This window comes from Chaetomium strumarium (genome assembly GCF_033439665.1).
Source record: "Chaetomium strumarium strain CBS 333.67 chromosome Unknown B0T15scaffold_1, whole genome shotgun sequence".
NCBI lineage: Eukaryota > Fungi > Ascomycota > Sordariomycetes > Sordariales > Chaetomiaceae > Chaetomium > Chaetomium strumarium.
The window spans coordinates 7,364,446-7,380,431 of NW_026944429.1; the positions used below are offsets into that span (position 1 = coordinate 7,364,446).

At 57.0% G+C, this 15,986-nt stretch overlaps 8 protein-coding genes across 8 annotated transcripts; 3 read left to right on the forward strand and 5 right to left on the reverse strand.

Annotated features, from left to right (window-relative positions):
* Positions 1–2,015: 2,015 nt before the first annotated feature.
* On the reverse strand, positions 2,016–2,981 carry B0T15DRAFT_81765 (Rpp20 subunit of nuclear RNase MRP and P-domain-containing protein). The gene is made up of 2 exons (XM_062871351.1): positions 2,687–2,981; positions 2,016–2,601 (listed from the first exon to the last, which is right to left on the reverse strand). The coding sequence occupies exons 1-2, from the start codon at positions 2,769–2,771 to the stop codon at positions 2,054–2,056; spliced, it is 633 nt and encodes a 210-aa protein (XP_062727422.1). The 5' UTR covers positions 2,772–2,981; the 3' UTR covers positions 2,016–2,053.
* Positions 2,982–3,113: 132 nt separating this feature from the next.
* B0T15DRAFT_428060 (RAVE subunit 2/Rogdi) lies at positions 3,114–4,638 on the forward strand (the record flags this gene model as incomplete). Its single annotated transcript, XM_062865678.1, has 4 exons — positions 3,114–3,299; positions 3,417–3,602; positions 3,667–4,270; positions 4,367–4,638. The coding sequence occupies exons 1-4, from the start codon at positions 3,234–3,236 to the stop codon at positions 4,636–4,638; spliced, it is 1,128 nt and encodes a 375-aa protein (XP_062727423.1). The 5' UTR covers positions 3,114–3,233.
* Positions 4,639–5,153: 515 nt separating this feature from the next.
* B0T15DRAFT_490245 (uncharacterized protein) lies at positions 5,154–6,321 on the reverse strand (the record flags this gene model as incomplete). Its single annotated transcript, XM_062866664.1, has 2 exons — positions 5,154–5,638; positions 5,721–6,321. 2 exons carry the CDS (start codon positions 6,319–6,321, stop codon positions 5,154–5,156), a joined length of 1,086 nt encoding a protein of 361 aa, XP_062727424.1.
* Positions 6,322–7,120: 799 nt separating this feature from the next.
* Positions 7,121–7,524, forward strand: B0T15DRAFT_490246 (ATP synthase j chain-domain-containing protein; the record flags this gene model as incomplete). Its single annotated transcript, XM_062866665.1, has 4 exons — positions 7,121–7,169; positions 7,234–7,263; positions 7,354–7,404; positions 7,466–7,524. The coding sequence occupies 4 exons, from the start codon at positions 7,121–7,123 to the stop codon at positions 7,522–7,524; spliced, it is 189 nt and encodes a 62-aa protein (XP_062727425.1).
* Positions 7,525–8,453: 929 nt separating this feature from the next.
* On the forward strand, positions 8,454–9,398 carry B0T15DRAFT_386887 (serine hydrolase FSH; the record flags this gene model as incomplete). Its single annotated transcript, XM_062864349.1, has 1 exon — positions 8,454–9,398. One exon carries the CDS (start codon positions 8,454–8,456, stop codon positions 9,396–9,398), a length of 945 nt encoding a protein of 314 aa, XP_062727426.1.
* A 53-nt stretch (positions 9,399–9,451) lies between these two features.
* B0T15DRAFT_81923 (uncharacterized protein) lies at positions 9,452–10,458 on the reverse strand. Its single transcript, XM_062871352.1, has 2 exons — positions 10,005–10,458; positions 9,452–9,917 (listed from the first exon to the last, which is right to left on the reverse strand). The coding sequence occupies exons 1-2, from the start codon at positions 10,259–10,261 to the stop codon at positions 9,506–9,508; spliced, it is 669 nt and encodes a 222-aa protein (XP_062727427.1). The 5' UTR covers positions 10,262–10,458; the 3' UTR covers positions 9,452–9,505.
* An 874-nt stretch (positions 10,459–11,332) lies between these two features.
* Positions 11,333–13,777, reverse strand: B0T15DRAFT_508190 (uncharacterized protein; the record flags this gene model as incomplete). The annotated part of the gene is made up of 4 exons (XM_062867700.1): positions 11,333–11,791; positions 12,041–12,742; positions 12,862–13,229; positions 13,291–13,777. The coding sequence occupies 4 exons, from the start codon at positions 13,775–13,777 to the stop codon at positions 11,333–11,335; spliced, it is 2,016 nt and encodes a 671-aa protein (XP_062727428.1).
* An 888-nt stretch (positions 13,778–14,665) lies between these two features.
* B0T15DRAFT_389398 (uncharacterized protein) lies at positions 14,666–15,877 on the reverse strand (the record flags this gene model as incomplete). Its single annotated transcript, XM_062864488.1, has 3 exons — positions 14,666–15,158; positions 15,243–15,711; positions 15,772–15,877. The coding sequence occupies 3 exons, from the start codon at positions 15,875–15,877 to the stop codon at positions 14,666–14,668; spliced, it is 1,068 nt and encodes a 355-aa protein (XP_062727429.1).
* Between the last annotated feature and the right edge of the window lie 109 nt (positions 15,878–15,986).

Sequence of the window (15,986 nt, forward strand, 5' to 3'; positions counted from 1 at the left end):
GATGTCCGATATATCGGGGTTACTAATGGCAGAGAGCACGCAAGCGCGAGAGAATGACAGACTGAATACTTCGAGTATTCAAGGTCGGATGAGGCGCTCCAGAAGTAGACTTTGCCAACGAAGCCTGTGTGGGAGTGCGTTGGGAAGCGAGGGTTGGGCGGCGCGGGCCTGAAGAAGGAATGGGAAACGCCCACGATGTCTGGGGTCGCCAAGCGGCGCAAATTGCGATTTTGGTTGCCAAGCACCCAGACACCAACCGCAACAAAATGCTGCCTTGCACCGGCTGCAAAATGCCAGGTACGTACCCCGCGCTTTCCCCGCAAGGGTTTGGTGTCACAAGAGCCCCATCGGTACCTGCGTCTTTTTCCCACCTAGGGTGTCATCCCATCATACTCCATTCCAGTCGCTGCGCTGGCGACAAAAGGGGATCGGCGCCCCTCATTCAACTTTACGGTCTGGCTGTCATCCAGCGACCTCAACAGACAGGCCACTTTCGACAATGGAATTGCCGCCCTGATCAAGACTAGAGAAAGCTCAACCGTTTCGATGCCCTTGCCATGTTTCAAGGACGGGGACGGGTAAACAGGGCACCGTCTGAGAGTTCAGCGAGCGCGTGCCCTGAATGCAACCAAACCGTCCTGAGCTAGTGGGCCTGGCTAAATAAGGTATGCTGCCCCTGGCCGAGCCGCATCGTCGCGCGCATCCTGTTCTGTTGTTAGAACAACTAAGTGACCGCAGCCACAGCAAACAGGAAGACTCGGCGAAGGCTCCAGGCTTCCATCGGCCTGGCTTCAACTTAGGGCGCATGCTGAGAGACGAACAGTCCCGAGCCTTTTGGTGCACCGGAGGGACCAAAGAAAATGTAGCCGACGGCGTCAACGGTAGTCGTCGCAGGGAGCGGTCGAGCTCCGAGATTCACCTAATTTGCGGCATGATCGATGATTGGTGTGCCTGGCGCATGACGTGCCGTCCTTTAGCGGACCCTGCGAATGCTACAGAGCCCTAACCACAAAGGGCAACTCCCTTGGCAGACTCCAAGGGTGATCGGATGAGACAAGACAAACGCGAGACAAATTTTTGACGATCTTGGTCAATGCTCTCTCATCAGATTCCCTTTCCGCAGCCCTCTTTTTGTGGGGTCTCAGCAGGATTCCCGACCTGCTCACAAGTCGCGAGTCGCGACACTTGCTCACATGGCGGCGACCAGTTCCGATGCCCTGGGAACAAAAGATATGGTCATACATGCCTTGCAGGACAATGAACTTGGACCAAGACTAGTGGTGCCACGTGTTGTCAGGCCCTAACAAGCTGACTGTAAGGCGGACGAATGCGTTCTCCAGCTGGGCCACTCTCCAACGGCTCACGCCTCAGGAAACCATCAATCCTTGATCGTGGCGCATCTCCGGGCTGCTGCAAGGCGCAGTTTTCAGCTCTTCGGCTTCCTGACCTCCGAATCTCGGGCTTGGCGCATCGCCTGGAAAACATCACAGAAATAACCGAACTTGAGAGGATGTCAATGAGTTTATTAACTTCACCGCGGGACGTGTTGTAATCAACAGCCAGGGATGGATGTTATTCATACTGATCTGGACTTCCTCTGACTGCCAGACTCCTGAGAATTCCCAGACAAGCAACTCGGTGAAGCCGTGCTTGGCAAAAGGGGTCTCGTGGTCAAGGCGTGAAATAAAACGCGGGTAATTGTTCGTCTGTCCGTGAACGGTATCCTATTATGCCGGTTCGTAGCGCTTGTTCTTCAGCCAGTTTCAGATAAATGTACCGCGAAACACTATATATCTTTCCAGAAAAGACTTGTCGCATAATAAACATATTAAATGAAGCTGGCACCGGAATAACTCTGCCAACCCGTCGAACGCCTGAACACGCCTACATCCCGAGCCCTGTACGTACCCGAACGCCAGAAGTCATCCTGAGCCTCCCAAAATCATCAACCTCAACCCAAGGCCCCAGCTGGGCATGATGCTTTACCCCAAACCTCTACCCAGGAACCGCGCAGTGCATGCGTTCTCACACCAAGAATTGCCCCATCACAACATCACAAGGACGCCCATCGAATCCCCACCTCGATACAACTCACATTCCTCACCCGCACCTGATCCTCCACATCCGCCGTGTCTTCATCCTCGACCACCACATCATCCACAGCCTGCAGCGTCCTCGTCCTCACTAACACCACCAGCTCCCTCTCCCTCGTGAAAAAGGCGCCCACCTCCACAGCCTTCTGTATCGCCTTCCCCGTGGCAACCAGCACCACGTCATCTAGCGCATCCTCTATCCCCGCCTTTTGGCTTTTGCTGCTATTGATGCCACTAGTGGCGCTGTTCGGTTTGGCAACTTTGAGCGTCGCCACCCGCGCCGCAAGCGACAGCCCTTTTGTTGTTGCTGATTGTGGTGTTTTCTCTAGCGCCTTGCGCACGCGCTTGACGAGGCTCATAAAGCTTGCGCCGGACGAGACTTTGATCACGGCGGTGTGGGTGGCGCGTGGAGGGGGATGGTAGCCGTCTTGGTCGAAGGTTACGGCGGAATTCGATCGCGAGTGGGATGGGGAGGGCCCGGGAAGGGGACGCTTTTGGATGCGGGTGCCTAGAGGAGCGCGTCGGGTTAGAACGGGCCGTACTAGGTGAGTGAGAGCTGGGGTGGAGAGGGGAAAAGGACAAGTGAGACAAACCTTTCGGGATGGCAGGCATCTTTGTTTCTGGATGATTTGGTAAGGGCCTTGGTCGAGCACCTTCATCGTTTGGAGTAGACGCCATGGTGGCTGTTGCTATGGTGTTGGACCGTGACGTGGATGGAATAACGGATATGCGGAGCTGCGACCTGCCCTGTGTGGCATTGATGGCGCAGGGACATTGGGTGGAGAATCATGGATGTGGTAACATTCCCCTGTTTATGGTCACCAGGCGAGAGTGAGCGTTGATCGTAACAACTCTTGTTTGCAGGTTGTTGGAAGAAAGATGGGATGGAGGGGCTCCTGAACGCCAAGCCTGTTCTCACCCACGTGGATTGTTCACCGCCTGCCTCTTTAGAGTACTTGGCATTGAAGAGGTCCCCACCAAATCGTCATGCCATGTGCAGCTACTACTAGGCAACTCTACCTGCTCAGGTAGGTATCTTATCCGCTCTTCAGGACGACATGTTTCTTCAGACGCTTAGTTGATACGGAATATGGATGCCTGTCTCATCAACAAGGGATTGCAATAACTTGACACATCACCATGTCAGTTGAGATCTGGCCACATGTTGCTTCGGATCGGCTTAAAGCTGCAATTGAGACAGCTGAGGTATGCCGTTGCTAGCCCCTACTGCCTGTCCCTTCTGGAAACGCGCTAGCGGGGCTTCGAAATGGAATGGAATGCTCATGGGTGCTGATCGCGTCTCCATTTGCGCCATTGACACAGAAGCGCGAACTCGAATGGTTCGTCCAGGACCTCCAGGAAACCCTCACCAACCTCCGGCACGGTCTCGAGGATTGCTATGCGCTGCTGGCGCCCATAGACCCGGGTAACACGCTTGTGCTCAGCACACCAAGACATGAGTTCGTCAAAGGCCATGTCACCCGCGTAGGGACGCGGATCGTCAAGGGGGTCTGTTCTGTGCTCGCACTCCTCGCCATTGCCCCTCCCAACAACTGACCTCTTCCTCCCACAGACAATTCATCTCCGTCTGCGCACCCTCCCGCACCAAACGCTCACCATCAACCCCGACCACCCGATCCACCTTGCGCCGCTGACTGCCCTTCACGCCCTGCTCTCCCACTCGATCGACCTACTCAACCTCACCTTGTCGTACTACCCCTCGCCCTCCACCACCCCATCCGCTACCACCAACTCCCAACCACCACCATCACCACCAACCACAGAAAGCATCCCTCCACCACCGCCGCAATTCCTCTCCGCCCAACTGCGCCTCCTCTCCCAGTCCCTCTCAGAAGCCTCCTCCTTCCTGAAAGGCCCCCAACCCTTAACGGCGCCAGACCCGTCGTGGACAACCGCATCCGCCGCAGCCTCCCACTTCTCGCCACCACTCGCCCAACCGCACCCCTCCGACCCGACCCCATCACTAAGCTTCCACCTCAGCATACAAGACAGCTCGCTCGTCCTCTCGCTGCGTTCACTCGAACCCGCGTACGCCCCAGTCCATTTTGGCACCAAACTCGCACTGGCGATCGGCACAGCTCGCAGGCTGGAACATGACGAGGCCGATACCATCTTCAGGTATTGCTGTACCTACCACGGGGACTCCGAGCCTGATAGTCATGTCCATGAAACCACCACCACCACCACCACGAACACAACCACAGCCACAGCCACAAATCCCAGTGGCGGTGGTGGTGGTGTTGGTGGTCCAGTTGGGCAGAGACGAGGAAGCAGTCCCCCCCTTTTCAATTCGAATTCCAATTCCATCGGCGTACCCCTCTCCGGCACGCGGAGCAAGAGCAAGGACACGACGAAACCACCAAAGTCGGTGGACGTCTTCGTGCGCGAGAAAGTGCGCGTCGAGAGCGCCGATCCGAGCCTCCTCTCGCTGTCGGCCAAGCTGGCGGCGCTGGGCCACACGCTGGCGCAGGCGCGGCGGAACCTGGCGGCGGTTATGGGGGAGGAGTGGGAAGGGGAGGACTAGAGGTCCGATGCTGGGGTAGGGGCTACGTCGTCACTTGTGGTGGTGGGGGAGCGCTCGAGTTCTTCTTCTCGGGAGATGATGAAGAAGAAGGCCACGAGTTGGGTGGATGGGATTGTTGGGCACGACATGGGCGGGCATGATGGGGACTGTGATGCTTCGCATTGGCTGGAGGCGTTTGGCGGGAGCGGGAGATATCGCTCTGCGGGGTCCATGCGTTGTTGTTTTAGTTAGGAATGCGTTATTATGAGGCTTGACATGCATGGTGTTTAGAACGGAAGTCTGTTTCTTCTGCCAATTGTATATTCCATGAGTATCCGATGGCAACAACAAATAAACAACGCCGGTGATCGTGCTGTAAATCGCCCCAGAGCAGCTGCTGAAAGCCGAGACAAGTAAAGAGAAACACGAAAACAGACGTAACCAGGCTCCTTATATACATGGCACACTCCTTAGCCCGGAACCCCGTATCACGCTAGCGTCAGACTTATGAACCAGCCAAGTGCGTCTCACCCCGCCTAAGCAACGGGCGACCATGGCATGGGCACCAGAATCCGGCTCTTCATCTCCTGGATCAGCGGCACCGTCTTGTGCACCGTCTCGGCCCAGCCCTCGATGCCCCAGCTCTTCTCGCGGCGGATCTTGCGCTCCTCGAGGTCGGCAAACTGCCACAGGTGGTGCACCGTATTGAGGTCGCCGATCTGCACGAACCAGGCGCCCACGCCCTCCATCACCTCGCGCCGCGCCTTGAGCCCGCGCCGCCAGTGCGTCTCCCACTCGAGCAGGTTGCCCGGGTGCAGCGTGTACGACCGCAGCTCGAAGAGGCCACCCAGCTTGCGCGGCGGCGTCGTCGGCCAGAAGCTGAACTCTTGCATGAGCGAGGTGCGCTTGCTGCGGATCAGGCTGCGCAGCTTCCTGTCGAAGTCGGGGAACTGCGGGTTGTTGGAGATGGTGTTGAGCGAGGCGTGGAAGCCTTGGTAGCGTTGGTACTCCCAAATGTGGACTATTAACGGGGGAAGGAAGAAGCACCCATGGTTAGCATCTTGATCATGACATGTACATGCTTGTGAAACGACAAGACCCACCAAATGTGTCGCAGTCGCCCACCTCGGTCCGCCAGCTCCCCACCAGATGGACCTTATTCTCCGGCGAGCTTGCAACCCGAGGATACCAGCTGCCGACGAGCTCGACGTACTGGTCGACGCACTGGGGCTTCACTTCGTGGAACTCGATCGAGTGCACGTACTTGCCGCGCGCGAGCACCTGGCTGAAGCTGGCCTCGATCTGAGCGTCCAGCTCGCGGCCTTCCTTGGTGCCGTAGATGAGGTTTGTCAACGGCCCGGCCTTGCGAGGGGGCTCATGCTCGGCAGCACGTGCTGCGCTTCCTGTATCGCTCGCCGTAGAGCTCAGTGATCCAAGGCCCTGAGCCGTGGAAGAGGGGGAGCTAGAAGATGAAGGGGCGCGGGATGAGGCAAACCCACTGGCTTCCCGTTGCTTCTGCGCCTCCACAAGCTGCGACCGGAACGTCTTCTGCCGGCTGTTGAAGGCCTCGTGCTGGTCTGGCTGAATGTCGCCCAGAGAGGGCGCACGGTCGCTCCGGGTCGCAACTGAAGTCGCAAATGTCTTGGCCGTCGGTGCTTTCCTGACAGCACCAGCCGCGGCGCGAGTAACGCGTTGAGAGAGCATTGTTTCGGCGGACGTCGAGAATGAGGCGTGGTGTTGGACCCTGATGTTGAAGGAAAATGAGGGGAAAGCAACGCGGCCCGCGGAATCAGGTAGATGAAGGGCCCGGATTCAACGAGTCGGGGCGACGCGCAACAAGCCTCCAATTGGAGACGAAACAAAGAAATCAGGGACCGAGTGAGACCCTGAGTTTACCACTTCAATCGTTCGATATGTCGTGACACAAGGTGGTGCCAGAATAAAGTCGGGAAAGCGCACACGAGACGTGAAACGCAACGGCAGCACGGCAGAAGACGTTCGATGGGACGATTGCCAGGCAGCTTGTGATACGGGAAGGTGACTGGGTGTCAGTGGGAGGCGACTCGCAAAGGAAGGCGAGAACACAGAGGTTAATTGGATAAAGGCAGCGGATGCTACGGAGTAACTTGTCCACCCCGCACTTGGAGATCAGTTGCAATGCGGAGAGAAGACAGGAGCAAGCTTCAACCTGGTGCTTATGTTGACTGAGCTGAAGGTTAGTCGGTCAGCTGCTTGAGCTCCCAGGGTCCAGGCGCTGCTGCGTGGACCTCAAAGGGAAATGCGGGGTATGATGTCACACAGACAGGTGTCAGCTCCACCTGCCAAGCCGGAGAATCATTTCGGCGGATGCAGCTCCTGCGCACGCCTGAATAATTAGGCCGCAGTTTCCAGACTGGCCCAAGCTTCGGAAGCCGGAGCCGCAAAAAAGCGCTCGCGTTCTGACCCGACAACTTCCATCACCACCAAACCACCGAACCTCCGTCGTCCAGAGGATACCGTCACGATGTCTTGGCTCGGTGTCTCGCTCCCCAAGAAGTTCCCGACGCCAGTGTGTATGTCAATCCCTACTGATCCCGCGTGACGATGGTGTCGACATCGGCTGACAATTGATTGCAGTGCGTCCCATGGCTCCTTTCCTGGCTGCCGGTATGCCCTAACCTACGCCCGAGCATTAACTCAACGCAGAGCATCCAGAGCAATTGGCGAAAGAACCAAACCCAACTAACTGTTTCCTAGCTCTGATCGTCGGCTACGGCGTCAACTCGGCCCAGAACGCCATGATGAACTGTATGCCGGCACATCGCGGACCCCGCTTCCCTGCTTGAGCGAAACTGACCGCATGGCGCAGCCGCCGAGTTCAAGAATGACCCGAGGAACCCGAACGTCAAGGCTGGTGGTGGGCACTAAAGCGAGAACTGCGGATGGCCACGATGTGGTGTGCAACGGACGAGACGAGATCGACGACGCGGCATTTCCCTGAACGATATCCCCAAAGAGTTGTCCGAGCGACGGATTTGTATCATAGAGCAGCAGCCAACGTCAACTGAGCTGTGTTCCCGGTTCGTGTGTGCAGTGAGATGTGAGGGAGCGCATGGCTTCTGGGCTATCCCACCGAGCGCAGCACGGCTTTGCGGTGTCACGGCAGCCGGTGTCGAGAAGTGTTCGGTTGGCTTCGGCAACGAAGACCAGCAGCAGCAGCAGAGGGAGAGTCCCCTAGAATTGCCAGCTAACACGCTGATCTCAGCGTGTTTATCGACATTCACCGTCATTCTCCCGTTGACGTGGATGTTTTCGCACTGGCATAGATCAACCGACCCGTTGCTGGGCGCCCGCATTGAGAGTTCGTCTTGATACTCGCCGATATGTTGGGAATCAGTAGAGGTTACATACGTTTTTTGGTTTCGGCCTGTTCCTCGCCGGCTGAAGTTTGTTCACGGCGGACTTGGCGAAACGGGAATTCCAGGTCGTAAATACAGCGGCTCTCCAACCCAAGATATGAGAATTGACAAAATACTCTTGGCTGGTCATGGTTATAACATTGTTCTCTTGTCATATACGTAAAAGATCTACTTTAAGGTCAACTTGTCTTCTCCAGTCTGTGGCCACGACAGTGAGCTGTGAGAAGGCCCCACACTGTTACCCGATTTCTCCCCGTGCATGAGTTTGCCGAACTCACTCCTCACAACTGCGAACAGCCTCACAAACCACACCTCATGCTGCTGCTCAGACTCGCAGCCCACCAGCAAGGATTGCGAATACACACATTCCTCCGCATCCCAGTATCTCATCATTACCGGAGTACTCACTCCACCACCACCACCACAACAGCAACAACAATGGGCGACGCAATCGCCACCCCGCCATCCGAGCCATCCGCCCACCCACCACCACAACAACAACAACAACAACGCCCACCCAAGAAGAAGAATGCCGCCGCCCCGGCCAAAAAAGAAGTGCGAATCCTCATGCTCCACGGATACACGCAATCAGGCCCGCTCTTCCGCGCCAAGACCCGCGCGCTCGAGAAACTGCTCGCCAAAGCGCTCGCCCCAGCGGGCCTGGTCCCTGCGCTGCTCTACCCGACCGCACCGACCCGGCTGTCGGCGCGGGATATCCCCGGTTTTGATGCCTTCCGCCGCAGTAGTGGTGATGATCAGCAGGGTGAGGAAGGTGGGACGGTAGAGGAGGAGGAGATGGATGCGTGGGCTTGGTTCCGGCATGATCGGGCTGCGGGTAGGTATAAGTTGGTTGAAGAAGGGATGGTATCCCTGGCGAAGGGTATTTCGGAGTGGAAGGAGGAGGGTGTCGCTGAGGGGGAGGAAGGGGGAGGGGTGGTGGATGGGGTGCTTGGGTTCAGCCAGGGTGGATGTGTCGCTGGCATGCTGGCTGCTGCGCTGGAAGAAGGGAGGACGACGACGACGACGACGACGACGGGGGAGGAGGCGAAGGAGCATGAAGGGTGGGTGAGGGCGGTGCGGGAGGCGAATGGCGGGCGGCCGCTCAAGTTTGCCGTCGTCTACAGTGGGTTCTGGGCCACACCGGCGGATCTCGGGTGGTTGTATGAGCCCAAGATCAGGACGCCCACGCTACATGTCCTGGGCAGTCTGGATACTGTCGTGGAGGAGAGCCGCAGCCAGGGCTTGGTCGAGAGGTGTGAAGATCCCTTGGTGCTGACGCACCCGGGCGGGCACTACGTGCCGGTCAACAAGGAGTGGGTCATGCCCGTGGCTGGGTTCATCAAGAAGTGTGTGGAGAGCGCGGCCGACGCGACGAAGCTGTAGGGCGAGACGAGACACACACGAGTTAACGGGCTTCAGCATTTTGTACAAGCTAGACTAATACACCACATAGAACCGGACGACGACGGTATTCCATCCCATCGCCCTCCTCAAATATTCTTTGACCTCTCCACCACGCTCTCAGGCGGTATCTCGCCCTGCTCTGCATACTGGTCCTGCACCGACTCGGGCGTCTCATAGTACTCGCCCCTGTACTCGCTGCCCTTGCTGCCCTGGCTGGGCACCTCCTCGCGGCTGTGGGCCGACATCCCAAGGTTCGCCTTGGACGCCAGTCGTCCCTGCTCCGAGACGTCGCCCTGATGAGCCGGCTCGCGTCCGCGGCCGCCCAGCACCTGGTCCGACGGCAGCAGTTCGGACCGGTCATGCGTCCGGAGCGCCCGCGGGTCCTTGCCCCGGGCCTTGACGTCGGCCTCGTCGATGCTGCCGGGCTTCTGCTTGTATGCCTGCGCCGTCTTGTCCTCGGGCCCGCCGGGGCCTTCGTACGCCGACCCACGGAGGAAGCTGTGTGCCCGTAGGGTGTTTAGCCCATCTCATTCTCCTCTCGTTCCGCATTTTTGACTCAAGTCTTGTGGTAGGTAGTTTGCTCACCGTCCTTTCTCGTCCACGTCGCCGCCCTCGTCGGCGGGGATCTGCCGATCGTAGCTAGCGTTTGTGATCAGGTTCTCGCCGACCTTGACATCGGCGCCCGGGAACTTGCGGTCGATGGTGTCGTTGACGCCAAAGTCCTCGAGTCCCGAGGCACGTCCCTTGCCGGTACCGGTCTTGGACTGGTAGGTGTTCAGGTCGCGCTCAGCCTGCTGGGCGATCTCGTTGAGCTTGTCGCTGCCGGGGCCGCTTTGTGACATGTTGATGGTGCTTTCAACTTGTTGCTTAAGTTGCGGGTAGGTGGCGAATATTGGTGTTGTAGGTGTCAGGTCGGATTATTGTTAAGGATTGGGGTCGATTTATCTTCCCTGAATCAGTTGCCAGTTGTAGTTCAAACGTTCCTGGGGTTTGGTGTGTGCTGTCCTCTATATAGACGTTACTGAAGGGGTCGATGTCGTCATGGGACATGGGCCTGTCAGGTAACCAACGCATTTGAGCAATCGATCTGATACGCGATATGCAGTTCCCCACTCACCTGGGAGTCATCGTGTGCTGGTGTCATCGCAGATGGAACATCTTCGCGGATCATCTGGTGGCCGTTACGTCATTCCACGTCTCGTCCCTTGACCAACCGGTGGTCGCTGGTCGGTAGAGCGCAGCAGTCACGTAGCAAAACCAAGCCTAGCAAGCTTACCTCCCACACAAGGCACAAAAAGGCGTCCCTTTCTAGAGAGTTTGGTCAATAAGATAAGGTAGGTATTATTGTTGCTTCCGGTGATCATCTCGAGTTATCGCCCCATGCCTAAACATACAGGGCATGGAATCCCAGGGATGTGTTTCCAGGTGGTATCCCGCTACGACAACTAAGCAAGTCCTAGACAGAGGTGGATGTCCGATCAAGTTGTCAACTGCCAGGCAATAACTCTCACTTGAAACGGAATAAGAGAACGAGGGATATGAGAAGGGTGACTTGGAAGGAACTGTTGTTCACTAGACTCGTTCAACGTCTTGATAATCGAATGCAACGCCATAAGCACATGAGTAACGAATGGACCATCGATATTCTATGGAAACGCTGTCATTCATGGCTTCCCAAAGGGATTGACGACTTGCAATGGCTTCGATCTAATGGTTACTCCGGAGGTCGAAGAAGACGTAATGGTGACTGGAAGATGGGACTCACTGTCGGAACCACAGGAGGCATTGCGTCCTGAGCACACTGGTAGCGACGTCTCAGTAGAATGTACAAGGACATGAAGAGGTAAGAAGTTCTGGAGGGAAACCTCGCCCTTAAAGTCCACTCTATCTACCATTCTGCAGCTAATCAGAACTCAGATGATGTCGATAACACGGTCTTCCAGATCCTTGAAAAGGTGTGTCCCTCCCGCTTTACCAGCAAGCGACATAAAGATGCCCACTCGGTAGTACTCGCCAGCCTTCTTAGCAGGATGGATGACAAGGCCCCAGGAGTGTCGGTTGTGCTCCTCGTTGTTGCAGAGCACGCAAACATCAGCCGGGATCGTCCTGCTGTCTCCCGAGGTGTCCGACACTGTCTCGGAGGGACTACCTTGGCTTGAGCGGCCATCCTTACTCAGTTCCTCCTCCTCTTCACTCACTTCGTCCTCTTGTTTCTTTTGGTATTGTTGATCCGTTTTGTCCTCTTTACCCTCTTCGCCCTCTTTGTCCCCGTACTCTCTCCAGTTATTGGTGTAGATGGCAGGCCAGTAGTTGGCCTTATTCTTCCGCTCACACGAGCTAGACAAGAGCAACAATTCTAATCTCCCGGGTTCCTGCTTTGAAGAAACAACAGCCCAGTCCAGAACACAATATGCGTCGACCTCTCCATGATGGTATACTCTCCAGATAGTATGCGTGAAGATTTGCTGTGGTACCACTACAAGATCAACTGTTACAGGTAGCACCTTTCCTCGAACCCGAATTGTGCCCCTCTGCACTTCTCCGAATGGATTCAGCCGGGCACCCTTTAGGTCAGTCCATCCATCAATGTCACTGCCCTCCGGACGGATGTGGCGGCCTACGTAGAGGATGGTGGTACCAGGCAAGCCGTATTCGACGAATCCCCGCTGAGACACCCAGGACCAAGAGGGTGGTCTGGAACCGGTCGAGGCCCGCAGCGCGCCAATACGCTCTGGTAATAGTGTGTGTGTTGGTACATCCGCAAACCATAGTAACGAGTGGTGAAGATCCCCTTTCCATAGTCCGGCCAGATACTTGTCGCGTGTGAGGTCAAACAAGTACTTCGCAATCCCCGATACGGCTGGCAGGCGGTCGGACTCGTATGTTAGTGTGAGCGCAGAATACCCCATCACACATTCTCGAAAACGCTGATATAATTGCTCCCGGCTCAAGTTGGCAATCTGCGCCGGGTGCCAATGGATCACAAGAGGTCCGCTGAATTCGCCGTTTTCCGGTAGTAGGCGTCGGCCGCACTCGAAGTGCACCATGTACTGCCCGAAGAGGAGCTTCCTGGTTGAGAGCGCCAGCTCCTGATAGACCCAACCGCGATTTTTCCAACGCGAGTTCGCGAAGTCGAAGCCATAGGGACCAAACGTGTCCGATCCCTTCTTTTTCTGCAGGCTCATGGAAAAGAGGGTATATGTGCCCCGCGCGGGCGGGTAGAGCGAGGATTGGAAAGTGAAATCGGAGGTCGCCCGCCGGCGGTCGAGAAAGCCTTGGTGGCAGCTGGGACTGGACACGGCGCAGATGGTAAAGTATGCGTGCTGAAATACGTCTCTCCAATCCGTTCGCTCTCTCTTTCCCAGTCCCTCGAATCGGCCGGATCCTGGATGATACAGAGTGCATCGATCCACAGGTAACGAACCGATAGAGCCCTACAGACCTTGACGGCGTCTTGCATAACGGCTGACATATCCCCGGTGGGAATTGCGTGCAATCTTTCGTGCAGATTGGACGGTTCGGTCTTTGTCTGGGCAGAAGCCTCCCCCTGGTCACCCCAGCAGTAACTCAGTGCAGCATATCGGATGAGTCCTGCAATGGATTCACCAGTTATGATGAGCCGGGGTTGCGAGGCAGCATCCGTTCCGAGATCGAGGAGCCTCGTGGGAAGGGATGTGATGTCTGAAAAGGCTTGTGGATGACAGCTCGATGCATAGAAGTCGAGGGCCTTTCTGAGAAATGAGATGTTGCTAGCGCCAAGCGCTTCCCTCCGGGGGGATTTGTGCAGACCTAACCAGTCTGCTACGGCCTCTGAGATAATAAGTAGGTTAGAGTGAACAGCAAACTAAGGTAACTCATGGCGCAAGCGTACTGTCTCGAGTGAAGATCTGAAAACGAAGGGTGCCAAATCCTCGGTCCACTTCAGGTTCATCGCCGCCGTCGTAGGCATTGCCGAGATCCACGAGCAATGCCTGCAGTCCTTCAGCGCCATGGTTTACAGCATCGCGCGGACCCCAGAGATAGTAAAGGTCCATATGAACCTCTCCCACTCTCTTCACATCCTCGATATTCGCCTCTAGCACGGCGGTGCGGAGGAAACCACAGAAGGCGCAGCCAGCTGCAGCCGTCTCTGCCAACTTGGGGAAGTCGGGTGAGGCGTCAGTTCTCTCTTGGCACATCAGCGTCTTGAACCGTCGGCTGCCGAATCCCCAGGTCCGTCCATGCCTCGTGAACTTTAGCACCGGGGTGTCGTTGTCCGACGTCGCCATAAAACCTCCGCAACCCTCATCGCCAAGGCGCAGGCCTTCACAATCAACGCACAGCCTTGTATCGAGCGTAGAGTCACGGATGGGCAACATGGTAGTGGGATTCGACTCGGGAGTTTCGTTTGAGGAGACAATAGATGAGAAGCGACAACTCGGGAGCAAGAGACCTGCTATGGGCCATCCAGAATGAACATGCGGTTGTAGAGGGCAGCCCCGCTGCAAACTCGCGGCCATGCGGTGATAACAGAGAGCCTTCCCTTTTTCCCCTCCTTCGATTGTACCCAACATCACCGGGCAGAATAAATTCGGAAGATGAGGACGATCCCAAACCACCTGTATGAGGCCGAGTTTAGAGCCGCCCCAGTTCACGGGCACTTCGGCGTGCTAGGTGTGGACGGCAAAGCTGAATGGAGGAATGATCGGATATCGCCGGGTTGCCTTGAAGTTCCTGACACGAGTCCCCCGACCTTGTAAGCACCCGGCAGAGGATAGGTAGGTACTTTAATCACTTCTGCTGCACATGGGTCGAGCGTGTAGAGCTGCTCAATACAATTCGCTAATTCGAGGGCTTCTTTGCATGAAAATGTGTTGTTCTGGAGTGACTTGTTGATTCCGGCCGGGCATTGACTCGTCAATTGCGGCGCTAACTTGTATTGTATCACTTAGAAAAGCACGATGACTTGGATAGCTTGATTGATGATATGATGAGCTGATTGATCGAACGAAAAGTAGGGGCCCCAGGCCCAAGTGATGATAATATTCCTAGTTCTAGGTCGGTTGGTTGGATGATGGACTTCCGTTCGGAAGCCAGAAGTTGCAGGACCACAAGAAAACCCAGTAGTCCACCCCAGTGAGTGGCACCTTCCAACCACACGTGACATGCACACCGTGACCCACGAATATCCCCAAATGGCCGTCCTCGATTACCACGATGACGCCAACAAAAAGAGGTCCTCCTAATGGGACCAATGGTCGAGCTATTCACTGCGCCGCGGCCGCCCTCACCTCCCACGCCCGTACTTCGTACGACGTCCGCTGTTCGTGGCTCAGCGCTTCCCACCAAGCCAACACCTCCCAGAAGCCCAGCCCGCCATCGCCGGCCACGAGCTCGTTGCGAAACACCTCGAACCCTGAGAGAGGAGGCGCCAGGTTGGGGTTGGGGTACGCGAGCCCGAGTAACCCCGCGTCATCGTAGGCGAGTCTCAACTCATAGTCGGCCCAGGCCTCGCGGCGTAGCAACTCGGCCCGCGCGCGGTACGCTTCCTTCTGGTCCTCGGGCAGGGCCGCCCAGCCCGGCGCGGCGTCGCACGCGAAGTCGGGGGAGCCGGTGTCCTGCTGGAATAGTTGGAAACCGCCGACACCCCCGTACCCGTACGTGTCAGGCCAGGGGCCCGAGCCGACGAGGTCGACTCGCGAGGGGACCGGTACTGCAGAGGGGACGGGTGGCGGTGTGATTGTAAGTGGGGTGCGACGGCTGAAGATCTCAGCTTGAAGAGCGGCGAGTCTGATGTCCTCTCGGGCGAGGTGCTCTTTCCTGGACCGCTCGTGGGCTTTGAACTCGCGTTCTGCGCAAGCTTTCCAGACAGCAAGGTCCAGCCCCAGGCGGCGCGACAGTAATGTGAGGACGTGTCCAAACCCCGGAATCGCGTGGGCCGCCATGGCTCGGCAAGGGTCATACTCGTCTCGATCGTAGAAGTTGTGAGCGATCAGAAAGGCCTCGTCGTCGCTGATGACGGCGTCGAACTGGCCGCGGTCGAAAGCGTTCTTGGCCTTGGCGTGTAGCTCGGCCGGCGTACTAAGCCTGCCACCGGTTGCGCGCTGGATGTTGGCGCGTACTATGTCCGGCGGTGGCCACCCGCGAGCTTCGTGAATCTCCTCGGTGGTCAGGGAATCGGGATAAGCAAGTGCCTTGCCGAGGACGTCGCCGCGGCTGAGGAGCAGCTGGCGCTCCGCTTCGGTAAGCTGGTCCTGGTGGTCCCGGGTCTTGTCGTAGAGGCTCGTGGGGAGGTTTCCGTAGGCTGCCTGCACTGCGCGTCGTCGTCTTCGAACATCGCGATCTATGGACGCCATGATAGAGGCTTCGTTACGCCGCATGATCTCGGCGCCCTCCTCGGTACTCGAGTCGACATCAGGGTCGGGCCAGTCCTCCTCCCGATGGAGGAAGTCGGGGTCGCTACTGGGTGATTCCGCCATGTCGGATCAGTGAAGTGCTGGCTCTGGAATATTGAGCGGGAAGTGGGCCGAATTGGAGATGGTGTTGCGCGGTGCAAGCGGCACTTGCCTCGTCATCTCCTGGGAACAG

What these genes read in the sequence shown, in the direction of transcription:
- B0T15DRAFT_81765 (XM_062871351.1), bottom strand. Translation starts at nt 2,771, where the DNA reads ATGGCGTCTACTCCAAACGATGAAGGTGCTCGACCAAGGCCCTTACCA. An exon ending in GATGCCTGCCATCCCGAAAG is followed by an intron (nt 2,602 to 2,686) that starts GTTTGTCTCACT and finishes GCGCTCCTCTAG; the next exon opens with GCACCCGCATCCAAAAGCGT.
- B0T15DRAFT_81923 (XM_062871352.1), bottom strand. Translation starts at nt 10,261, where the DNA reads ATGTCACAAAGCGGCCCCGGCAGCGACAAGCTCAACGAGATCGCCCAG. An exon ending in GACGTGGACGAGAAAGGACG is followed by an intron (nt 9,918 to 10,004) that starts GTGAGCAAACTA and finishes ACGGGCACACAG; the next exon opens with CTTCCTCCGTGGGTCGGCGT.